The sequence below is a fragment of the Pongo pygmaeus genome, chromosome 7 (assembly GCF_028885625.2).
Source record: "Pongo pygmaeus isolate AG05252 chromosome 7, NHGRI_mPonPyg2-v2.0_pri, whole genome shotgun sequence".
In the NCBI taxonomy this organism is placed as follows: Eukaryota; Metazoa; Chordata; class Mammalia; order Primates; family Hominidae; genus Pongo; species Pongo pygmaeus.
The window spans coordinates 33,536,460-33,562,076 of record NC_072380.2 but is presented as its reverse complement, the minus strand read 5'-3'; the positions used below and the strand labels follow the sequence as shown (position 1 = coordinate 33,562,076).

Below are 25,617 nucleotides of genomic sequence, written 5' to 3'. Positions count from 1 at the left end.
TAATTGACTCACAGTTCTGCGTGGCGAGGGAGGCCTTGGGAAACTTACAATTGTGGCGGAAAGCAAAATGGGGAAGCAAACACATCTTACCACGACAAAGCAGGAGGGGAGGGAGGGGGAGAGAGAGAGAGAGAGGAAATGCCACACATTTAAACCATCAGATCTCGTGAGAACTCACTATCACGACAACAGCATGGGGGAGATCACCCCCATGATCCAGTCACTTCCCACCAGTTCCCTCCCTTGACACATGGGGATTACAATTCAAGATGACATTTGGGTGGGGACACAAAGCCAAATCACATTAGGGAGGTAGAGTCAGGTTAGTCAAGAGTTGAGCTAGATTTGGATTTTGTGTTGCTATTGTTACCTTTTGTGCTCCTCAGGTTTCAAACGTTTCCAGTAATAATAATTATCCAGTGACTAAGCACTGCTATTGCCTATGTTTAAAGTGGGGCCTGGGGTGTTAAAGAGTTTTTCTCAGTATTTCTCCTCCACCCTCAGCTTTTAGCAATTCCTGCATTGCTATGCCACAGATGAAGTCTATTTCAATATTCTTGCTTCTCCCCACCAGCAAACTCCTGTTACTCATTCCTTAGCAGTAAACTTATGTTGGGAGTAGGGCAGGTTCTTTGTTGTCTTCACAGCCTCAGGCTTAGGCAGGTTCTGGATTCCTGGGTCTCAGGGGTGAAGCTTTTCCAGTGTCCTTGCCTCTTCTCTTGGCAGCCAAGCTCTGCCTCGTATCTGTGGTTAGTTTGGAGGGAGAGTTTATGCCCCTCCCCAGTGGTGTAACTTCTGGTATCATGATAGGATTCTAGGCCCAAAATGGTTTCCATCCTGCCCCCAACCATGAGAAAGAGGAGTTTTGCTTCTCTCTCTCCCCCAGAAGTAATAGATTTTTCCCTTGGATCTGGAAGCAGAAGGGTTTGCTACTGCTCCCCCAGTGGCTTAAGGCCTTTACATTTATGAGGAAAAGGTCTGGGGAGGGTGGAGAGGCTTCCTGAATTCCCCTAGCAGAAGAAGATCATCCACCATGCTGTGCCAAGGAGGGAGACCCTTTACAATCCTGTGCTGCCCCCAGTCTTCCTTCTGAGCATTTGATGGAGGTCCACAGAAAAGAGCTTTTGATGAGTTTGAACTCTTTTTTGTATCTGGGCATCCAGGCTATTCCAGCTGATATGGTTACTCCACTTCTAAGAATTTATTAAAATTTTAACTGATTTCTTGTTACCTGTTTGTATGGTGATCACCTCTCTCTCCTGTGTTCTGCCAAAGGTGAAACAGATTATCCATCTTTCCTCAAAGGGGCTTTGTCACCCTCTGGAACTCAGTTCCCTGATGGGCTCAAGAAGTTATGAATTTGAGGATTATCTGCATTTTCCTCATTGCTAGGAACCACGTTCTCTTTGGAAACAAAATCTTTTAAAATCATACTTTAGAAACAGCTGGTTTTTCTGCACAAGACCTCAGCTGGAAAGGGATACTGAAACTTAAGTTACTTCTAAAACTGTCATAACTACTTCATCAGGCACACTTCCTTTGGGTCATACTGTGAAATATTTCTGGCAGAATGTTAGAGTGAAAAGAGTTCATTTCATAAGATTCTTTTCTCTGTGATGTCACGTTGAGTTGGAACTTTATCCTACCCTTGATGGGCTCCTCTCCTGAGTGGGAAGGCAAGGAAATAGGGTAATATTACTGACTTTCTCATATAAACCATTATGCAAGGTCAGGGTTGGGAAGACCATGGAAGGTTATGTGATCCGTACAATTACCAGCTGACTGGTGACTCGAGTATCATGAACAAGCCATCCATTAATTTGTGCTAGGGCATTTTCAGTGTTGGTGATTTCATTATTTTTAAAGGTAGCTTATTTTATCTTTTGTTTGTTTTGACAAACAAAAGATAAAATGTTTCCAGAACATTTGGTTCTTTGTATTGAACTGAAACTTCCCCTTTTATAGTCAATTCTTTTTTTTTTTTTTGAGACAGAGTCTTGCACTGTTGCCTGGGCTGGAATGCAATGGTGTGATCTCAGCTTACTGCAACCTTAGCCTCCTGAGTAGCTGGGATTACAGGCATATGCCACCATGCCCAGCTTATTTGTTATATTTTCAGCAGAGATGGGGTTTCACTATGTTGGTCAGGCTGGTCTCGAACTCTTGACCTCATGATCCACCCGCCTCGGCCTAATTGCTGAGATTACAGGTGTGAGCCACTGTGCCCAGCCTTTATAGTCAATTCTTAGCTACCTGCTCTGATTCCTCAGTTTGGCAGGATACAGTCTGGCATCTGTACTACCAGCCAATAGAGGTGAACAGTGGCCTCTCAAAAGTTGAAAGTTGTTTTGCATCTCCTTACTTGATTTTGTTCTGCTCTTGCTTCGAATCCAGTCTCTATCCAACCATGAACTCTGTAATCACAATTTTGAGCTTACCTTTGGTCCTTTGAACTTGATATTCATAGATTTCCCAGATTTTAAGTCTTAACATTCCTAATGGTTTGCAATTTCAATTTGCACTCTGGTTCTCTGTGCTTGGTAAAGAATCCCTGCTCAAGTTCTAGGCCCTTGGAAGTCAGACTTCATGATAATCCATCAGTGGTTCCCAAGAGAAAGGAGGACTTGACAATCTCTATCCTTCACATTTTACCAAACAAGTTAATTCACACTTCCACTTATATAGTCCCTTCACTTGAAGGGACTTCTTTGCTTGAAGACAAACTCTGTTCACTCAAAGTCATCACCTCTTCACACTAAATACTCCTAGTATCTCCTCATATATTTCCTATGGGAGTTTTAAAGAAAAGAAAATATGTTGAGCCAATCATAACTAGCACCCACATTTTTATATTTCCAGCTGGTTTTTCTGCTATGCTTTCTAAATTTGGAATGGAGGAAGATTGTAATAATTATAAACCTGACACATAATGGACTGTCTTCCCATTAAGACAGTTTTTTTTAAGAAAAATATATACATGCATATAGGTTGAAGAATCAAATATTTCTACGAAGTTAATTAACAAAAACAGCAGTCTTCCACTTCTTTTCCCTTTTCTGTCCTTCCCAGAAGCAACCACAATATTTAGCTAATTATTTAATTATTTTGGTATTTACCCAATGTTTCTTTTTCTTTTCCTGTTTTTTTTTTTTTTTTTTTTTTTTGAGATGGAGTCTGACTCTGTCACCCAGGCTGGTGTGCAGTGGCATGATCTTGGCTCACTGTAACCTCTGTCTCCTGGGTTCAAGCGATTCTCCTGCCTCATCCTCCTGAGTAGCTGGGATTACAGGCACACGCCACCACACCCGGCTAATTTTTGTATTTTTGGTAGAGACAGGGTTTCACCATGTTGGCCAGGCTGGTCTCTAACTCCTGACCTCTAGTGATCCACCTGCTTTGGCCTCTGAAAGTGCTGGGATTACAGGAGTGAGCCACCACACCTGGCCTATTTACTCTATGTTTCTAAGTAACACATTTACATACTATTTTTTTTTATATTTAGTGTTTGAATATAACTGTGTGACTGTAATTAAAAATAAACCATGTAGTACACTATCATTTCCCCCTTATATATACAGTTTTTTGTTTCTTTCCCAGGTAATAATTGCCTTCTTATTTGATTATTTTTCCATGTACCTGTCAGTCATTCAGTCTTTGTTGATTGTTTAACTCTCCTCTGAAGATGTTGAGATATGGCAGGCGTCCAGCTCTCTTGATCTTGTGGAAGGGATCTCTCCTGGAGCCTCCGACCCACTCCCATCTGTGCTCATTGTCCTTTACCTTAGTGTGGAGCAGCAACCTGAGATGTCACTTCCCCAGCAGTCTTTTCTTTTTTTCCCTTCCGTTGACATCTGTTTCCTGCATGCTATGTCTCCTGTTTTCTTAGTTTATTCTCTTGTTTTGGTTGATCATACTCTCTAGTTGCTTCCTGAGAAGAGGTACATGCGAGAATGTGTGAAAATGTCTTCATTTCAGCTGAGCACAGTGGCTCGCGCCTGTACTCCCAGTACTTTGGGAGGCTGAGGCAGGTGGATCACCTGAGGTCAGGATTTCGAGACCAGCCTGACCAACATGGTGAAACCCCGTCTCTACTAAAAATAAAAAAAAAATTAGCTGGACATAGTGGCAGACACCTGTAATCTCAGCTACTTGGGAGGCTGAGGCAGGAGAATCACTAGAACCCAGGAGGTGGAGGTTGCAGTGAGCTGAGATCATGCCACTGCACTCCAGCCTGGGGGACAGAGCGAGATTCCGTCTCAAAAAAAAAAAAGAAAGAAAAGAAAATGTCTTCATTCTACCCTAAATTTAAGCAATAGGTTAGCTGACTGTAAACCACTAAAATGGACATTCATTTTTCTCAGAATTTTAAAGGCATTTTGCCATTGTCTTTTACTAAAAAAACTTTTAATTTTGTTTACAGAACATTTTAAAGATAGTTCAGAGTTCTGTATGCCTTTTCCCTGGCTTCCCCTCATGCTATCGTTTTACGTAACTGTGGTACATTTGTCACCAATAAAAAATTCATATTGGCACATTACTGCTTGCTAAACTGCAGAGTCTAGTCATACTTCTCTTTAGTCATATTTGGCCATATTTCTGTAACATCCTCTGTCTGCGCTAGGATCAAATCTGGGATACCAGGCTGTAATTAAGCCATCACGTTTCATTAGCCTCCTCCAATCTGTGACGGTTGCTGAAGCTTTTTCTTATTTTTAATAACTTTTGAAGAGTACTGGTCAGTATTTTGTAGAATGTCCCTTCATACGGTTTGTCTCTAATGTCTTCTCATGTTAACACTTGGGTTATGGATTTTGGGGAATAATACCACAGAGGTAAACGTGTTCTCATTGCATCCTATTAGGGCAGCTGTTCCCAACCTTTTTGGCACCAGAGACCTATTTTGTGGAAGACAATTTTTCCACAGACCGGTAGGTGGGTGGGGGATTAGATGCTTATAAGGAGTGAGCAAGCTGGATTCCTCGCATGTGCAGTTCACAATAAGGTTCACCCTTTTAGGAGAATCTAATGTCACTGATGATCTGACAGGAGGCAGAGCTCAGGCGGCAGTGCTCACATGCGTGCTGCTCACCTCCTGCTCTGCAGCCTGGTTCCTAACAGGCCACGGAACAGTACTGGTTCATGACCTGGGAGGTGAGGACCCCTGTATCAGGGGATGCATTATACCAACATAACGTATAACTGGTAATGTTAACTTTGATTGCTTGATTCAGGTGGTATGTGCTAGGTTTTCCCACTGTGAAGTTGCTAATTTTCCTATTCTTCTATGTTTTGTTACTCTTCTGCCCTCTTCCATTCTCCCAATTCTTTCAGGTTAATGCCTTTCAAGAACAGTCGTTTTACTCTCATTTAAATGGTGTTTCTGGAGGAAATGAAATTGGATATGTGTGTTCACTCTGTTATCCTGGAGTTTTTCTGTCTCCCCTCTTTCTCTTTTACCTCTTTTTTTCTTTTCTCCCTTTCTCCCTTCTAAATTATTGGAAGGTCAAATCCTGAACATGTAGGCCATTTTAAAGACTTGGACTTGAACTTGGAATGAGAAGAGCTGCTGAGTGTAGCCTGCAGAGGATCAGAAGTGGAATCAAGGGGTTAGTTAGGAGACCATGGAAATAAGCCATGACTGAGCGTGGACCAAGCTCATGGTGGCATTTTGAAGCTGGGAGGTATTATGCAAAGGTCAGGTATCATTATTGTTGGGTGGAAACATCTTAGTACTGGGGACAGTTGAGTGCAGTGCAGTGGGAATATATTAAAAACTAGGGATTAGTTGTAACATGTGACAACATAGATAGATGTAAAAACAATGCTTGGTGAAAAAGTAGCAAACAAATGAGATATATGATAGCATATAAGTATATTAAAAATAAATGCCCAGAGATTGAGAACACATTTTGCAATGAGTATTCGAATACACTTTCATGCAAATACAAAGAACTGTGTTAAACATCTTAAAATATTTGCCTATGGGGAGGAGAATAGGGGTGGGATAACAGGGGGAAAAGGAATAAACAAATCAACAGATAAATAACCAGAGGGAGGGGAAGGCTTTAGAATCTAAAGAGAACTATATTCGATCTTAAGTATATACTGTTTGGGGCAATTTATGTAACTTTTTTGTGGTTTAGTTTCCACTCCTGTAAAATGGGGTAGTAGCACCTATTTAATATGCTTACTGTAAGAATTAAGTAAGGCAATATGTGAGATGCTTTCTTTCCCCTTTAACTCCATGGGGTAAAGCTGTTGCTTTAAGGAAAGTCTGTGCTGTGTTCCATTTTTGTGAGATGGGAACACGGGAATTGTGCTTTGTTATCATATGTTTTTAATTCATTTCTCTCTTCTCTTCCTGCAGGGCTTACCACCCAAAAGATGGGAGGCAGAAGATACCCACCTGAGTTGTCCAGAGCCCACAGTGTTTGCTTTCTCACCACTCCGGGCTCCGCCTTTGAGCTCTTTGCGAGAGATGTGGATATCCAGCTTTGAACAATCCAAGAAAGAAGCCCAGGCACTAAGGTGGCTGGTTGATAGGAATCAAAACTTTTCATCTCAAGAGTTTTGGGGCCTAGTATTCAAGGACTGATTTCAAAAATGATCAGAATGAAACAGACTAGAGCCTTCTTGAGGTTTATTTTCTAGGTTGCCTTAATATTTGAACGTAATAGCTATTCTGTTGATTATTCATCAGGATAATAATTAGTTGCTGCAGTACTCATAATGAGCCCTTTCAAAGAATAGATGCAAATTACACTTAGGGGTTGCCTCTATATTTTTTATACTAAAAAAGGAAATATTTCTTATGGACACTGGTTGTCTTCCATGTCCATGTCTGCGGACCCACATACTTACTGCCTTTTGTGGAAATTCACCTAGAGTGAGTACTTTCCTTGTGCAATGGAGGGAGATGATCTAGATGTAGATTCTTGATACTCACCTCACTCTCAACAGCTTATTGGTATTTGGCAAACCTGGTGTCCTGCAGCCGAGCATGAAGATGAAATACATTAGAACTTGGCAATGAGAGATCCCGTCTGTTGGTTCCAGGGATGTAAGTGAGTAATAAAAGCTGTTTCAAGTTTATCCGCTATCCCCTCTTTAAGTGAAAAGAATTTATGTGTGTCTACCTTCTTCTCCATGCCCTGAGCCACCTCTCTCACTTTCTTTAGTTATGCCTTGCCCTATCGCCTCCCATTTTCCCTTCAAAGTAGAATGTCTTGTAAAGACACAGTAACTCCTGTGTGTTTTGATTAGTGAGATGTTACCACTTATCCCTTCTGCTGCGCAGAATAATATTAAGAATTGCTATGATTATGATTCAGGCTGGACAGCCTGGACATTTTGAGTAGTGTGAGAGTAGAAGTGAATACCCCCAGGAACTCCAATTGTGCTGAAGCTGATTTGTCTGTTCGTAGGATGATGTGCAACCTGTCATGGTGGCAGCTACAGACATTCAGTTTGTGAGCATTTCCTGTCATTTCGGATCCTGCTATAGGGAAGGTTCAGCTGTCCTGTCTGGGGCATCTACTGGAGCATCTCAGAAGACAAGGAGGAAAACACTGGCTCACGTTTTCTTTCCATGTGAGGGAGGGGAGGCTTCTAGATGATACTAAAAGCCTGTTGCCACTGTTGTGTCATGGTTTCCATTCTTCATCATGGAAAGCCACAAGCCTCAGAAGGCAGCCAGAAGACAGGCAGAGTCTGTGATGCTCATGTCTGTGTCATGGCATGAGGGAGAGTTGATGAGTGCTTCCTTAGCATCAGCTCCCATTGTATTGAAGGCTGTGCCCTTGGTGTGCTTAGCTGTGAGCAGTGTCTTCATTAGGAAGCTCTGGCTGGGCTTTGTCAGCCAGCATGTGAGAAAGGAGAACCAAAACCAGTACCTCCTTATAGAAGCCAGAAGGATCACATTGGGTGAGAGAAGGTGTCTATAACTGGGTTCTTCCCAATCCCAGCTCTTTCATTAACTAAATATGATCTTGGACATATCTCTTAACCTCCATGGGCCTTAGTTTTTGCATCCAAAAAGAAGTGATTGGGCTGGCTTTGGGAGGTTTTTTCTTTTTTTTTCCCCTGTGTAACATTCTTAATTGTTCATCAACATTTAAGAAATTTAATTTTGTTGATGTTTTTACTAAAGAGGGTAACAAACTATTTTGGAACCACTGTATATTATTCAAGGGAAGCACGCTGTTTGGATGAAGGAGCATACTTAATGGGTAGTATTGAGGATGAAAGGGAATTTCTTGCTCTGCCATTGTATTTGATAATATTAAAGAAATAAAGACTGGAAAGGGGGATTCCTTGTTAAAGGTCAGATTTTAAATTGCATATAAAATGAAGTGAGTTGTGTTTTTTTGAACCCTCAAAAGAAAGCCTGAGAGGTGATTTATGCCTCTGGCAAGATATTATCATGATAACTTCAGTTCTTCCCCATAAATGCCTTAAGCAAATACCCAGTGCTTATGTGCTGTGTGTATGTCTTAAACCTTAACTTTTCATGAAATCTCGTTCCATCTTAGTTCTTCATCAAGTCCATAGATAAAATCCTCTCTAAGCATTTCTGAAGTATTTATCCCTGAACAAGTTTAGTGAAATAAAATCATTAATCTGTGTTGATCCCATTTTGCCATACCTTTCCCTTTACCTCACTGTCTCCGTTTGTGAAATATTTTAAGAAAGGAACCTCCCTCACAGGACTGTTGTGAGGAATGCCTCATGGCTGTGAAGGAGTTTGTACAATGCAACATTTTGCTTAGTCCTTCAGTACATTTTACTTGGATTGTTTTCAAGAACTTCATTTTTTTTTGAGACGAAGTCGTGCTGTATCACATAGGCTGGAGTGCAGTGGTGCGATCTCAGTTCACTGCAACCTCCACCTCCTGGGTTCAAGTGATTCTCCTGCCTCAGCCTCCCAAGTAGCTGGGATTACAGGCGCCTGCCACCGGGCCCGGCCAATTTTTGTATTTTTTTTTTTTTTTTTTTTTTTTTTAGTAGAGATGGGGTTTCAGCATATTGGCTAGGCTGGTCTTGAACTCCTGCCCTTAAGTGACCCACCCACCTCGGCCTCCCAAAGTGCTGGGATTATAGGCATGAGCCACTGTGCCTGGCCATTCAAAGACTAATTTTTTAAAGCAATATGACAAAATGGTCAGAAGCCTTTTCAGAAATGTTGGAGAAAATGATCACTAATGCTAGTTAATAGTCTTCACCTAAAAATGACTGCAACTTTGACCCTTGATCATATAGCAAATATATTTTGGAAGCTGAATGCTGACTGGCTTCTTTGTTGCTGTTAAGGACTAGATTCTAGTAACCAGAATATCAGTTGGGGTCATTATCATTGTTAGTAACAGATTGGAAACATATAGTGTTCTATGCATTACTCAGAAATAAAAGACATAAGCAAAAATGAACATCATTCCTTTGGCCACACATTGTATATTACACTTAGAAGAACCTGCTCAATATCTATAAAAGACTGTATGAATCCAAGCACAGTGCCGACCTGCCCAGTAAAATGCCCAGTAAAATGTGCATTAAAAAAGTCATTGATAGGACATAAGTCCTGCTAAAGATGACAATTCATTAGGAGCTCAGGCTGCTATAACAGAATACAATAGACTGAGTGGCTTATAAGCAACAGAAGTTTATTGCTCATAGTTCTGGAGGCTGGGAAGTACAAGATCAAGGTGCTAGCAGATTTATTGTCTGGGAGAGCCCACTTCCTGGTTCATAGATGGCTATCTTCTTGCTGTGTGGCAGAAGGGGTGACAGAGCTCTCGGAAGTCTCCACCATTATGACCTCACTCTCCAAAGTCTCCTCCTCCTAATGCCATCACATTGGGGGTTAGAATTTTAACATGAATGTTGGGGAAACACAGAATTCAGTCTGTAGCATCAGTATAGAGTTAATTTTCAGTGAATTATGTTTATTACCCTTAAAGCAAGAGTACAACTTTGGATAAGTGACATATATCTTCCTTGGAATCTTCAAAGTATACCATTTAGAAATTAATAGACCAAGAATAGTGATGGTTAGTTTGTTTCAAGTAATTTTGCAATCCTGAATGTTTTACAAATAATTTTCTTTAGGAAATTTCTTTCAATTTTTATTGTTAATGGTAATATCTTTACTGTGTAATTCTAATATCAGCATATATCTTGTTGTCTTTGATTACAGACATAAAAATGCCTGAAAAACTCAAAGGGGATATGGAATGATGACTCTAAGAAATATCTAGTTTTAGTTGCTACTCTGCAACATACTGTCTTTATTATCTTGGTCAAGTTATTTGGCCTTTCTAAGATTCAGTTTGCTTATCTGTAAAATGGATGTTATAATATCCAACCTCCTTGTGAGGTTATTGTGATGATTAAATAAGCTAGTGTTCAGTTAGCTCAACAGATGCTTGTTGTAGTGGTTACAGCTATCTGTGGTCATTACCGTTTTGTGTTTGAAGAGCTTGATTGAGATTTGTCCAGAAAAAGGGAATCATTGATGATAGTACCTGGGGTGGTACACATTTATTGTGTTACAAAATAGGCATTGTACTAGGTGCCATTGCTAATAGGAATAAGACACAGGAGAGAGAGGTGTGAAGGGTTTTGAGGAGGGCTTTTTGATATTTTGATGGTATTAAAACCAAGGACTGAGGAATGCTTAAATTATTCTCTGACTCTTCCCACCCTCCGTGGGATTTCTGGTGGAGTTTTGCACAAAGCTCTCAATAGGATAATGAGACTCAAATAGCCTCTTTATAGTAGCTTTGCAAACCACATAAATGCAGTACACTGATTTCTTGTATAAGCTGGATCTGAGCATATTATTTAGATTTGAAGTGTAACTAGGAGAGGATCTTTTACTGCTTTTCCATTTCCCAATTCTGAATCTTGGGACTAGTCTATTCAATGTGCTTACAATAAGAAAGAGGAGAGAAAATTGCCTAGGTCTGTAGGTCTTGACCCTGCTTGCTCATACTGAAGATCAACTGAAGAAGGAGAAGAAGAGGAACCTGAGCAGCCTTTCTCCTAGGAGACAAGCCCTCTCTTGCTCTCCATGTGATATGGATGCAAGAATATGGAGTACAATGCATGGGAGCTTACTTTTAAGTCATATTAACCTTTCTCACTAGTAAAATGTGGCCTCATCAATATCCTGGAATTCAACCAATTAATTTAGCAACACCATTGGTGCTGGTAGTAGGCCCAATTAAGGAGATCGGCAAAGGGCAGAGGTGTTTGAGGAGAAGCGACTCTTTAGGATTATTGTCCTCTTGAGTCATTGGGCTTAACAGCCAAGGCTCTGGTCAGTCAGAGGTGTGGCTGTATCCCAAAGAGGATATGACCAGTCATGACCAGCAGAGACTTTCTTTTATCTTCCTGAGGCTTCTTCTCTGCTATATACCCTTGCCCCTTTGTATCCTCCTGGAACAGTGACACGAGCAGTTAAATTACTGTCTCTAAGCCTCTGAAATGAGTCAGAACTGGAATTGATTAATGCCTCCAAGGGCATTTTGAGCATTAGGTCAAAAATTTATTGTTCATTTTATTTCCCATACAAACCGTAACCACATCATCCAACCCAGTTTACCAGAGAAGATGATTCAACTAGCCCAAATAGGCCATTATGAATATTTGAAATTTTATGCTTCTAAATTAAAAAAAAAACTGATTATGAAAGTAATTATATTTAAAAACCATTACTGTAGATAGGGGGTAATAGTAATACTTTTGGGTCAGGATATTATCCCAAGAGCTTTTGGAATGAATGTAACGTAAGTTGCTTCTTATATAAACGGAGTAAATTCATCTCATGAGTCTGCTCATGGGGGAAAAAAAAAGCCAGTTTTACCTAAGAATGCCCTCAGTGAAGCAATAAAAATATGAATTTTATTAAATCTTGACCTTTAAGTGCATGTCTTTTATTTATTTATTTACTTATTTATTTATTTATTTATTTATTTACCAAGACCAGCTCGGTTGGGGAGACCTAACCCAGCGGCGCTAGAGGAATTAAAGACACACACACAGAAATATAGAGGTGTGAAGTGGGAAATCAGGGGTCTCACAGCCGTCAGAGCTGAAAGCCCCGAACAGAGATTTACCCATGTATTTATTAATAGCAAGCCAGTCATTAGCATTGTTTCTATAGATATTAAATTAACTAAAAGTATCCCTTATGGGAAATGAAGGGATGGGCCGAATTAAAGAAATAGGTTAGGGTAGTTAACTGCAGCAGGAGCATGTCCTTAAGGCACAGATCGCTCATGCTATTGTTTGTGGCTTAAGAATGGCTTTAAGCGGTTTTCTGCCCTGGGCGGGCCAGGTGTTACTTGCCCTCATTCCGGTAAGCCCACCACCTTCCAGCGTGGGTGTCGTGGCCATCACAAACATGTCACAGTGCTGCAGAGATTTTGTTTATGGCCAGTTTTGGGACCAGTTTATGTCCAGATTTTGGGGGACTTGTTCCCAACATTTATTTATCTATCTATCTATCTATCTATTTATTTATTTTTATTTTTTGGTAGAGACAGGGTTTCTCCTTGTTGGCCAGGCTGGTCTCAACCTCCTGACCTCAGGTGATCCACCCACCTTGGCCTCCCAAAGTACTAGGATTACAGGCAGGAGCCACCATGCTCGGCCAGTACATGTCTTTTTAATATTCTGTGTGACAAAAATAAGAGTAAAACACTTGTGCTACACATCATAGTGTAACAGGAGTTTCACAGTGCTTGTGTGATTGAGTTGTGAGCTGAACTCGCTGCTTTTTCCATGGAATACTATTTTTAAAATCTGACAAACTATGCTTACTCGGTCTTGTGTTTTTGTCAATAATTTTCGTGAAAACAAAGTGAGCCTGTCACTTTCAGAGACAGAATTTGTTGCCAATGATAAAAATCTCAGCTTGCAAGTGAAAAGTGAAATTTTGGAAAATGAATATCCACCACATTGAGCTTGACAACTTCGCAATACTTAAAAGACTTTCCTGAGGAGATTGGTGATAATATTAACAAATGTTACTGTTGACACTGAATAAATGCAGAAATAATGACGTGGAATAATGTTTTTAGTTTGTTTATCATTTGTTTTTATAATTCTGAAGAAGGAAGTGTTAAGTACCGGAGACAGCAATTTTTACAAGTTAAATACTTTTTTTTTTTAGTTGAAAAGTTCTATAAGTGAAGTTTTTAAAATATACTTTGAGTTCTAGGGTACATGTACATGATGTGCAGGTTTGATACATAGGTATACATGTGCCATGTTGGTTTGCTGCACCCATCAACTCATCATTTACACTAGATATTTCTCCTAATGCTATCCCTCCCACAGCCTCCCACCCCCCACAGGCCCTGGTGTGTGATGTTCCCCGCCCTGTGTCTAAGTGATCTCATTGCTCAATTCTCACCTATGGGTGAGAACATGCGGTGTTTGGTTTTCTGTCCTTGTGATAGTTGCTGAGAATGATGGTTTCCAGCTTTGTCCATGTCCCTGCAAAGGACATAGACTCATCCTTTTTTATGGCTGCATAGCATTCCATGGTGTATATGTGCCACAGTTTCTTAATCCGTCTATCATTGAGGGACATTTGGGTTGGTTCCAAGTCTTTGCTATTGTGAATAGTGCCACAATAAACATACATGTGCATGTGTCTTTATAGTAGCATGATTTATAATCCTTTGGGTATATATGCAGTAACGGGATGGCTGGGTCAAATGGCAATTCTAGTTCTAGATCCTTGAGGAATTGCCACACTGTCTTCCACAATGGTTGAACTAATTTACACTCCCACCAACAGTGTAAAAGCATTCCTATTTCTCCACATCCTCTCTAGCATCTGTTGTTTCCTGACTTTTTAATGATCGCCATTCTAACTAGCATGAGATGGTATCTCATTGTGGTTTTCATTTGCATTTCTCTGATGACCAGTGATGATGAGCATTTTTTCATGTGTCTGTTGGCTGCATAGATGTCTTCTATTGAGAAGCGTCTGTTCATATCCTTTGTCCACATTTGATGGGGTTGTTTTTTTCTTGTAAATTTGTTTGAGTTCTTTATAGATTCTGGATATTCGCCCTTTGTCAGAAGGGTAGATTGCAAAAATTTTCTCCCATTCTGTAGGTTGCCTGTTCACTCTGATGGTAGTTTCTTTTGCCATGCAGAAGCTCTTTAGTTTAATTAGATTCCATTTGTCTATTTTGGCTTTTGTTGCCATTGCTTTTAGTGTTTTAGTCATGAAGTCCTTGCCCATGCGTATGTCCTGAATGGTATTGCTTAGGTTTTTTTCTAGGGTTTTTATGATTTTAGGTCTAACATTTAAGTCTTCAATCCATCTTGAATTAATTTTTGTATAAGGTGTAAGGAAGGGATCCAGTTTCAGCTTTCTACATATAGCTAGCCAGTTTTCCCAGCACCATTTATTAAATAGGAAATCCTTTCCTCATTGCTTGTTTTTGTCAGGTTTGTCAAAGATCAGATGATTGTAGATGTGTGGTGTTATTTCTGAGGCCTCTGTTTTGTTCCATTGGTCTATAGATCTGTTTTGGTACCAGTACCATGCTGTTTTGGTTACTATAGCCTTGTAGTATAGTTTGAAGTCGGGTGGCGTGATGCCTCCAGCTTTGTTCTTTTGGCTTAGGATTGTCTTGGCAGTGCGGGCTCTTTTTGGTTCCATGTGAACTTTAAAGTAGTTTTTTCCAATTCTGTGAAGAAAGTCATTGGTAGCTTGATGGGGATGGCATTGAATCTATAAATTACTTTGGGCGGCCATTTTCATGATATTGATTCTTCCTATCCATGAGCATGGAATATTCTTCCATTTGTTTGTGTCCTCTTTTATTTCGTTGAGCAGTGGTTTATAGTTCTCCTTGAAGAGGTCCTTCACATCCCTTGTAAGTTGGATTCCTAGGTATTTTTTTCTCTTTGTAGCAATTGTGAATGGGAGTTCACTCATGATTTGGCTCTCTGTTTGTCTGTTAATGGTGTGTAGGAATGCTTCTGATTTTTGCACATTGATTTTGTATCCTGAGACTTTGCTGAAGTTGCTTATGAGCTTAAAGAGATTTTGGGCTGAAACGATAGGGTTTTCTAAATATACAATCATGTCATCTGCAAACAGGGACAATTTGACTTCCTCATTTCCTAATTGAATACCCTTTATTTCTTTCTCTTGCCTGATTGCCCTGGCCAGAACTTCCAACACTATATTGAATAGGAATGGTGAGAGAGGGCATCCTTGTCTTGTGCCCATTTTCAAAGGGAATGCTTCCAGTTTTTGCCCATTCAGTATGATATTGGCTGTGGGTTTGTCATAAATAGCTCTTATTATTTTGAGATACATTCCCTCAATACCTAGTTTATTGAGAGTTTTTAGCATGAACGGTTGTTGAATTTTGCCAAAGGCCTTTTCTGCATCTATTGCAATAATCATGTGGTTTTTGTCATTGGTTCTGTTTATGTGATGGATTATGTTTATTGATTTGTGTATGTTGAACCAGCCTAGCATCCCAGGGATGAAGCCCACTTGATCATGGTGGATAAGCTTTTTGATGTGCTGCTGGATTCAGTTTGCCAGTATTTTATTGAGGATTTTCGCATTGATGTTCATCAGGGATATTGGTCCAAAATTCTCTTTTTTTAGTGTGTCTCTGCCAGGCTTTGGTATCAGGATGATGTTAGCTTCATAAAATGAGTTAGGGAGGATTCCATCTTTTTCTATTGATTGGAATAGTTTCAGAAGGAATGGTACTAACTCCTCCTTGTACCTCTGGTAGAATTCGGCTGTGAATCCGTCTGGTCCTGGACTTTTTTTGGTTGGTAGGCTATTAATTATTGCCTCAATTTCACAGCCTGTTAATGGTCTATTCAGAGATTCAACTTCTTCCTGGTTTAGTCTTAGGAGGGTGTATGTGTCCAGGAATTTATCCATTTCTTCTAGATTTTCTAGTTTATTTACATAGAGGTGTTTATAGTATTCTCTGATGTTAGTTTGTATTTCTGTGGGATCGGTGGTGATATCCCCTTTATCATTTTTTATTGCGTCTATTTGATTCTTCTCTCTTTTCTTCTTTATTAGTCTTGCTAGTGGTCTATCAATTTTGTTGATCTTTTCAAAAAACCGGCTCCTGGATTCATTGATTTTTTAAGGGTTTTTTGTGTCTCTATCTTCTTCAGTTCTGCTCTGATTTTAGTTATTTCTTGCCTTCTGCTAGTTTTTGAATTTGTTTGTTCTTGCTTCTCTAGTTCTTTTAATTGTGATGTTAGGGTGTTGATTTTAGATCTTTCCTGCTTTCTCTTGTGGGCATTTAGTGATATAAATTTCCCTCTACACACTGCTTTAAATGTGTCCCAGAGATTCTGGTACGTTGTGTCTTTGTTCTCATTGGTTTCCAAGAACATCTTTATTTCTCCCTTCATTTTGTTATTTAACCAGTAGTCATTCAGGAGCAGATTGTTCAGTTTCCATGTAGTTGTGTGGTTTTGAGTGAGTTTCTTAATCCTGAGTTCTAATTTGATTGCACTGTGGTCTGAGAGACAGTTTGTTGTGATTTCTGTTCTTTTAAATTTGTTGAGGAGCTTTACTTCCAATTATGTGGTCAATTTTAGAATAAGTGTGATGTGGTGCTGAGAAGAATGTATATTCTGTTGATTTGGGGTGGAGACTTCTGTAGATTTCTATTAGGTCTGCTTGGTGCAGAGCTGAGTTCAAGTCCTGGATATCCTTGTTAACCTTCTGTCTCGTTGATCTGTCTAATATTGAGAGTGGGGTGTTAAAGTCTCCCATTATTATTGTGTGGGAGTCTAAGTCTCTTCTTAGGTCTCTAAGGACTTGCTTTATGAATCTGGGTGCTCCTGTATTGGGTGCATATATATTTAGGATAGTTAGCTCTTCTTGTTGAATTGATGCCTTGACCATTATGTAATGGCCTTCTTTGTCTCTTTTGATCTCTGTTGGTTTAAAGTCTGTTTTGTCAGATAGGATTGCAACCCCTGCTTTTTTTTTTGCTCTCCATTTTCTTGGTAGATCTTCTTCCATCCCTTTATTTTGAGTCCATATGCATCTTTGCACGTGAGATGAATCTCCTGAATACAGCACACTGATGGGTCTTGACTCTATCCAATTTGCCAGTCTGTGTCTTTTAATGGGGGCATTTAGCCCATTTACATTTAAGGTTAATATTGTTATGTGTAAATTTGATCCTGTCATTATGATGTTCGCTGGTTATTTTGCCTGTTAATTGGTACAGTTTCTTCATAGCATCAATGGTCTTTACAATTTGGCCTGTTTCTGCCGTGGCTTGTACGGGTTGTTTCTTTCCATGTTTAGTGCTTCCTTCAGGAGCTCTTGTAAGGCAGGCCTGGTGGTGACAAAATCTCTCAGCATTTGCTTGTCTGTAAACAACTTTATTTATCCTACACTTATGAAACTTAGTTTGGCTGGATATGAAATTCTGGGTTGAAAATTCTTTTCTTTAAGAATGTTGAATATTGGCTCCTACTCTCTTCTGGCTTGTAGGGTTTCTGCCGATAGATCCGCTGTTAGTCTGACGGGCTTCCCTTTGTGTGTAACTCGACCTTTCTCTCTGGCTGCCCTTAACACTTTTTCCTTCATTTCAAGCTTGGTGAATCTGACAATTACGTGTCTTGGGATTGCTCTTAAGTGAAGATTTTAAAAATCATTTTTTTTTAATTTGAAAATTGGAATAAGATAAAAGATAACCAGAGCTATCAATCAATGAGTGAAAAGAAGCCTTGGTTTTTCAATTGGGAAACACGGAAAAAAATGTATTCAGGAACATGAAAAATGCCTTAAAATCCTAACAAGGAAACTATGATTATTTTGCATTACTCAGAATATTAAACTGCCTGAAATTTATTAACGTATTCAATATATTTTTATTGAGCATTTACTATGTGCCAGGAATTATTTTGGGCAAATGGGATATAGCAATGAATGGAAGTCGCAAAACTGCTGCCACCACAGAGCTTACATTTTAATTATAGCGGGGAATTAGAACAGAAATGCTTTAGCAAAATGTAAACCACATCAAGGAAGCTTTTATTTCTCTGTTTTGTGGATGCCTCATAAGATAAAATTTATCTCCTGAATCTCTGTCACTCTATTTGAAACATGAAATGTGATACAAATGGATTCTATTTATAGAGTATATTAAATGGGCTATATTATTAATGAGATGTGTTAAAAGTACTAAAAGTTCACATTTGAAGTGAGCTGGCAAGTCCAGAATAAGTCCTTTTAATTTTTATACCAGTGTTTATTCCTGTTCCCCGGGAGAGGAGGCATTTTTTTCTGTCAACACTGGACGATTTAAGAACTGACTTGGGGGATGAAAATAACTATGGTGAGCCCACAGGAGCAAGCAGTTCTGCTCCAGCCAATCCACATCTGTTCACCTTAAGTAGAGAGGCTGGGGTGAGTCAATATTTACTCAGCCTTAGTGCCTCAGAAAAGGTGATGGATTTTATCTTATGAGCTGCTTTCAGTCATCATGTATATAGTTCACACACCATTAATAAGAAGACTCATTCACCATGGAAATAATCTGCTAGTCTGAGAGAATGTTGGTCCCTACGACAAGCATCTTGAAGTATCAAAGTTTCATCACAGATGTTTACTACTTCATGTTTCTGTGGTCTAAAATTCACCTCAAATGTGTAGTTAACCTGTAAGTGATGAACCACTTCCATCACTTCCGCAATAAAATTAAAACGTGTCTGCTGGGGCACCCCCTCCCCATTTGTTTGCTTGTGTGTTTATTTTTGCAGTGACTCTAAGGCTGCCATTGAAGACACATTTTGGTAGCCTTTATTCAGAAAGACCATGCAGCTCTCTGTGCCTTTTAGCAGGATACGTTTTCTGGAAAGAATAAAACAGTAGATAGAGGGACCTTATAATTTATTATCCAAGTTGGGGCACTCTGAGAGTGGAAGAGGCACTATTGGTTAAGCCAGAACAATAGGCATAAACTGGGATGTGTGGTCATTTGAGCTATAGGGGTTGTAGGGGAGGAAAAGGTGTTTCAGTACCACTATATTCAGAAACATTCTCTGGTGATGGGATCCTTGGATAAGAAAAAAGTTTCCTGATATTTATTTATTTATTTTATTTTTATTTTTATTTTTTTTTGAGACAGAGTCTCACTCTATTACCCAGGCTGTAGTGCAGTGGCGCCATCTCGGCTCACTGCAAGCTCCGCCTCCTGGGTTCAAGCGATTCTCCTGCGTTAGCCTCCCAAGTAGCTGGGACTACAGGCACCCGCCACCAGGCCCGGCTAATTATTTTTGTATTTTTAGCAGAGATGGGGTTTCACCGTGTTAGCCAGAATGGTCTCGATCTCCTGACCTCACGATCCACCCGCCTCGGCCTCCCAAAGTGGTGGGATTACAGGTGTGAGCCACCACATCCGGCTGGTTACTGATATTTATTAAGGGTCCCCTGTGTGCCGGGTACTTTGCTGGATTCTGTCATATATAACGGCACTTATCTGACACAATAACCATTTGAGGTAGATTGTTTTGTTTTTGTTTTTGTTTTGTTTGTTTGTTTGGTTTGTTTTTTTTGAGATGGTGTCTTGCTCTGTTGTCCAGGCTGGAGTGCAGTGGTGTGATCTCGGCTCACTGCAACCTCCGCCTCCCGGGTGTAAGCAATTCTCTTGTCTTGGCCTCCCGAGGAACTGGGATTACAGGTGTGTGCCACCAAGCCCGGCTAATTTTTGTATTTTTAGTAGAGATGGGGTTTCACCATGTTGGCCAGGCTGGTCTCGAACTCCTGACCTCAGGTGATCTGCCCGCCTCGGCCTCCCAAAGTGCTGGGATTATAGGTGTAAGCCACTGTGCCTGGCTGAGGTAGATAGTTTTTGATTTTCTTGCTTTTATAATACTAAACAAAATAAAACTAAAATAATATAGCTATGGTGGGGTGAAATTTTAAACTTCTTTTCATTGTGAGAAGTCAATAGTTAAGATTTGCCAATAGTTTCTTTTTGTGGTGGTAGAGCAAATCCAAAGCCTCCTGGTGGAGATGATCTGAACTCTAGCTGGAACCTCTTGTGCAAGCCCTTTACATATGGTGATTTAAGGCACTGAGGCTCCCTTTGTTCTATAGGGTGGGAGTAATTTTCTGTGTTTGGAAAACATAGTGCCTTCACCAAACATCTTAGTTATGGAAAAGTCAAAAGTCAATTATAGGAAGAAGTGGCAATTTGAGAATAGATGTCATAAACTCTTGGAAAGCAAATGATTGAGACTTAGAGATCCTTCTTCATCGCCTTACAAAACCCATTTTCCCACAACATCTTATTTTGAAGAAGTTTAAGAAGTACAAAAAAGATGTAAGAATACTATAAATAACACTTGAATGTTCTTCAGTTAGATTCACCAATTGGCAATATTTTGCCACATTTGCATTATCTCTTTTAATTTCTCTTTATTTTTTTGCTGTTTGAAAGTAAGTTGCAGCCATTGTAACAATTCACCCCTCCATCTTCTGTGATTTGTCTTAGTTCATTCAGGCTGCTATAACAAAATGTCATATACTGGGTGGCTTATAAAGAAAAGAAACTTATTTTCCACAGTTCTAGAGGCTGGGAAGCCCAAAATCAAGGTGCCAGCTGATGTGGTGTCTGGTGCAGGACTGCTTCCTGGTTCATAAACAACCCTCTTTTTGCTATAACCTCACATTGCAAAATGAGTGAGAGTTTCTCTGGAGTCTCCCGCTCTCTTTTTTTTTTTAGAGATGGGGTCTTGCCATGTCGCCCAGGCTGGTTTCAAACTTCTGAGCTCAGGCAATCTACCTGCTTCAGCCTTCCAAAGTGCTGGGATTACAGAGCTAGCCCAGCACTCTGGGTCTCTTTTATAAGGACACTAATCACTAATCCCATTCATGAGAGCGCCATCCTCATTACTTAATCACCTCCTAGAGGCCACACCTCCTAATACCATCATCTTGCAGGTTAGAATTTCAACATGAACTTTGGAGGGAGGGGAACAAATATTCTGACCATAGTAACATTCTTCTAAGTAATCACAAGAGCATTATTGCACCTAATAAATTGAACACTGATACAATACTATTATTTAAAACACAGTCCATATTTACAGTTTTCTAATTTCCCCAGTGATGATTTGCTATGTTTCTTTTTTCTTTCCAGTTGAGAATTGCATGTATTTTTTACACATCCCTCTGTTAATCTAGACCAGTTCTCCTGTTTTATTTTGTGTCACTTTGGTTTTGGTCTTTTATGACACTGACATTTCTGAAGAGTCAAAAACATTTATCTTACAGAATATCCCTTTTTAAAATTTATTACTTATTTATTTTTGAGACAGCGTTTTGCTCTGTTGCCCAGGCTGGAGTGCAATGGCGCCATCCTGGCTCACTGCAGCCTACACCTCCTGGGCTCAGGTGATCCTCTCACCTCAGCCTCCCAGGTAGCTGGGACTACAGAAACACACCACAACACCTGGCTAATTTTTTTGTATTTTTTATATAGAGAGATGGGGTTTTGCCATGTTGCCTAGGCTGGCCTTGAACTCCTGGACTCAAGTGATCTGCCCACCTCGGCCTCCCAACGTGTTGGGATTACAGGCGTGAGCCACTGTGCCCAGCCTTGTCTTGTAGAATATCCCATAATGTAGATTTATCTGATTGCCTTCTCATGATTAGATTCATGGACCCCCTTCTTTTCTGAGGTTCAACAGTATTAGAACATCTCTAATGGACTAAAGAGACCCTGATTGAGGCTGCCTGTTAGAGAGGAGACCAGTTGCCTATGAGTGGAGATTCTTTGGGAAAACAGAGTCTGGAGTGGTGACTCAGGCTTTAACTCCCAGGTCTACAGGACAGTTTTTTATGTAGTTCTGCATGTGTGTGTGCACGTGTATGTGCATGCACAACAAATTTTTGGGACTGAGAGAATTAAGAGAAGGAGAAAAATAGGAGGAAAAGGAATAGGGGAAAACAAAAGAAAACTTAAGAGGTATATACAGAGAGAAATATATACACACACACATATATGTATTTACACACACACACACACACACACACATATATATATATTTCCAAGAGGATAATGGTGGTAGAGAATGGGGTCTTCTAACGTACCGATTAATTTTTTCAGTTTTCTCTCTGTAACCAAGAACAACTCCTTGGGCTAATAGGCCCCTAAAATTCTTAGATTTATTAGAACAGTTAGAAAAGAAGATCAGAACCTTTTGGAGATAGGAAAGATAGAAGCTCATATTAAAATAAATGTGATGTTATTGTCTGAGATGATGAAGCAGGACATGTCAATATAAATATAACATCCCAGGTTATATAACTAACAAATGGCAGATCCAAATTTCAAACCCAAGTTGGTTTATGATAATGCATGATGGTTAATTTTATATCATCTTGACTGGACTAAGGGATGCCTAGGTAGCTGGTAAAACATTATTTTTAGGTGTGTCTTTGAGGGAGTTTTCAGAACAGATCAGCATTTAAATCGATCGATGAAGGCTGCTGCAATTTTTTTTGCAATACTCCTGAAAAAGCTGTTCATTTTCCACATTGATATGGAAAAACCCAGTTGTACTCTTATAACCTTTAATATAAATATGAGCTCTTTACAAGTGGAAGGGAGCCTCTGTCAGCACTTATAAGTGAGCCTGTTTTTCCCTTCTTTAGAAAGGAAGATATAATATTGATGTTGGAATATAAATAATCTGGTTTGCACATATTAAACACTTGGAAAATCCTGCAGCAGCTGTGTTAGCCTTAAAAGATACTCCCATTGATAAGAAAGCCTAGGTGTGGTGGTCTCTCACCTGATTTGTTTGCAGGTTGCCATTGTAATTCTGCATCCAAAAGTATTTCCATTTCTCCATTGTGGGTACTGGCAGAATAAGGCTCACAAAGGACTGTGAAGTAAAGATCACATATTTGTGTAAACAACAAAAGTTCAGAAAGAAGTACTGTTGGGATTTTGGAAGTGCCACTATGGTAAACCATGATCATAGTTATGGGAAATGACCATAAAGTTCAAAGAAAAATAGCATATGATGTCATCCCCCATGCCCTACTTGTTATGCTCTTCCCCATATGAGTCTCAGATCTAAGAAACAAAGATGCCATTAGTCAAGTCTGTTATTCTCCTTAATTTGATTCTTATCCAAAATTTCCTTTATTTTTGCAATTATAGAAGATAACATGTGATGGTTAATTTTATATGCCAACTTGACTGGGCTAAGGGATGCTCAGGTTGCTGGTAAAATATTATTTCTGGGTGTGTCTGTGAGAGTGTTTCCAGAATAGATCAGCATTTGACTCAGTAGACTGAGTAAAAAAGATTGCCAATGAAAACAGGCATTATTTAATCCAGAGGGCTTAGATAGAACAAAAAGGCCAAGAAGAGTGAATTATCTCTCTATTCTTGAGCTGGAACATCCATCTTCTGCCTTCATGCATTGTTATTCCAGGTTCTTGGGCCTTCAGTCTCAGATTGGGAATTATCCTCCTACTGCCCTCAGACTCAAACCCGGGCTTACATCATCAGCTCCTCTGGTTCTTGGGCCTTTGGACTTACAGGGAATTACACCACCAACCCTCCTTGTTCTCCAGATTGTGGAACAGATGGTAGGACTTCTTGACCTTCATAACTGAATGAGCCAATTCCCATAATAAATCTTCTTATCTGTATGTAATCTGCTATCGGTTCTGTTTCTCTGAAGAACCCTGACAAATATGATGTGGTTCTCCAAAATTCATATTCTGCCTATCTTTTGAAACACCAACAACACACCAAACAAATTTTACTATAATAAGAGGCTTTCAAATTTTCAAAAAATCGGCGGGTGGGGAGGGGCATGACAATAACAAGTAACAGCTGTATGGATAAGGAAGAAAGAGAGTAAAAAATGCACTTTCTGAGGAGATGTAAAAATAGCGTTAAGTTGGTGAAGCAGAATTGTACAGTGGAGCTGATGCACAAAGCATAATTCCAGAAAAAGAGGCTTTCTATTGGTTTCTTTACCGAGGCCAAAGTCTTAGTTTTGATTTCAGGAAATCCCCAAACAGGAAATAAGATGTTGCAAGCTTTGGGCTTTTGGGACAGACTCAGGAGAGAGATAAATTCTAAAAACCTAAAAATTGCTCAGTGATTTCTTGGCTTCTGAGGGCATGTCACCGAGCCAAGGTGAAGCCACCCTTTCTCCCTCTGACTGCAGCTGGCTCAGGTGCCAGATCTCACCACCAAGCACCCCAAAACTAGTGATTGCTCAACATAACCACATCCCCCATGTCCTCACAGGGGCTCTGTTAAAGTTGCACAATCCTTTAGCAAACTTAAGGGGTCATTCATGAAGGGCACGAAAAACAAGGAGAAAACAACTTCTAATCTTGTGCAGACAAGAAAGAATCTGTTTTGGCAATAGCAAGGAGGGGGATGGCTGTAGAACTCCGGGGTTTCTGCAGTGATCTCAGTGCTGGCAGCCTCTAGGATGACCTTGGAAAAGACTTTTAGTCTGTGTCAACTTGATCAGAATCTCCAGACAAAACATGCATGCGTTCAGCCAAACTGACTGTTTCCAACATTTGCCTGTTTGACATCATATAGGCACAGTCTTCATTGCACTGGGCTTTAATTTTACTCTCATAAAAGATGTTGGGAAGGGATCCCTGTCTACTTCCATTCCCTCTTTGTCTAACACCCCTGCAAGCAAATTATAGGGAAACATTCAACAATGAAGATCTACAAAGCTATTGCACCATTCATGTGTTAACCAGAATATGGTGGAATTGAGTTTAGATGAATTTGGAGATGGCTGGAAAGTGACACTGGGGACTACAAATCTGAATGTGTTCAGTGGGATTTACAAAGCTTTTGAAATGTTGCTCTCCTCATATGGGCATGCTGCTTCCCAATTAAACAGAAAACTTGGTCTCAGGCTGTGCACAGCTTCTCTCATGTTTACATGTGTCCCATATGTCCTCAGGGCACTGCCCACTGGGATAATTGATTAATCTGAGGTGGTCATTAATTGTTTGATGTCTGTTGTAGAGAAGGATAGGGTGGTCCCAGGGTAATCTGATTTGAGGATAGCCAGTGGTGAATGACAGTATCTCTATTCTCTCATGTCCTGCCAAGTCCCGACATTCAAAGTGAGCTTGGCAATTATCTAACAAAGAAAAGAGCGACATGTGGCTTTTCCCAATGGGGACTTTCATTGTCCGTTTGTGTCCCTTTGTTTACTGCCTCTCAAAGAAACCATGACAACCATATTTGTCTCTATATCCTCTCCCCTAGATGTCTCTGATTCCATCTGTTAGATACTCACTGATGAAGTCAACTTTTTTGTCTTTCTCATTATAAGTGAAAATACACTTATGTGGGTTCATTTAAAAAAAAAAGAATTAAAAATAAAAATGAGATACTTGGCTTGATACATTGTTAAATAATTTCTCCACACTTTCTTAGTTTTCACTAGCCTGTGGACATATTCATTTATCTGATTTGTCAGAAAGTGCCTGTGCAGTGTGAAGAAATGCATCATCGCACGGGGAAATAAAGCCCCGTTTAAGGTATTTGTGTAACAGAAAAGTGGCCCCTT

At 39.9% G+C, this 25,617-nt stretch overlaps 1 protein-coding gene across 15 annotated transcripts in view; it reads left to right on the top strand.

Annotated features, from left to right (window-relative positions):
• FUT10 (fucosyltransferase 10) overlaps positions 1 to 23,706 on the top strand; it is a 115,135-nt gene extending 91,429 nt beyond the window's left edge. For 4 of the 15 annotated variants that reach the window (XM_054498044.2, XM_063668620.1, XM_063668617.1 and 1 more), the window contains one exon: positions 6,368 to 7,092. In XM_054498044.2, the coding sequence (XP_054354019.2) occupies positions 6,368 to 6,595 (228 nt within the window). In that variant the 3' untranslated portion in view covers positions 6,596 to 7,092. Of the gene's footprint in view, positions 1 to 6,367; positions 7,093 to 7,424; positions 18,763 to 23,487 lie in introns of those variants that run through there. The other 11 variants (XM_063668613.1, XM_063668619.1, XR_010127166.1 and 8 more) reach the window with 7 other exon arrangements.
• The last annotated feature ends 1,911 nt before the right edge of the window (positions 23,707 to 25,617 follow it).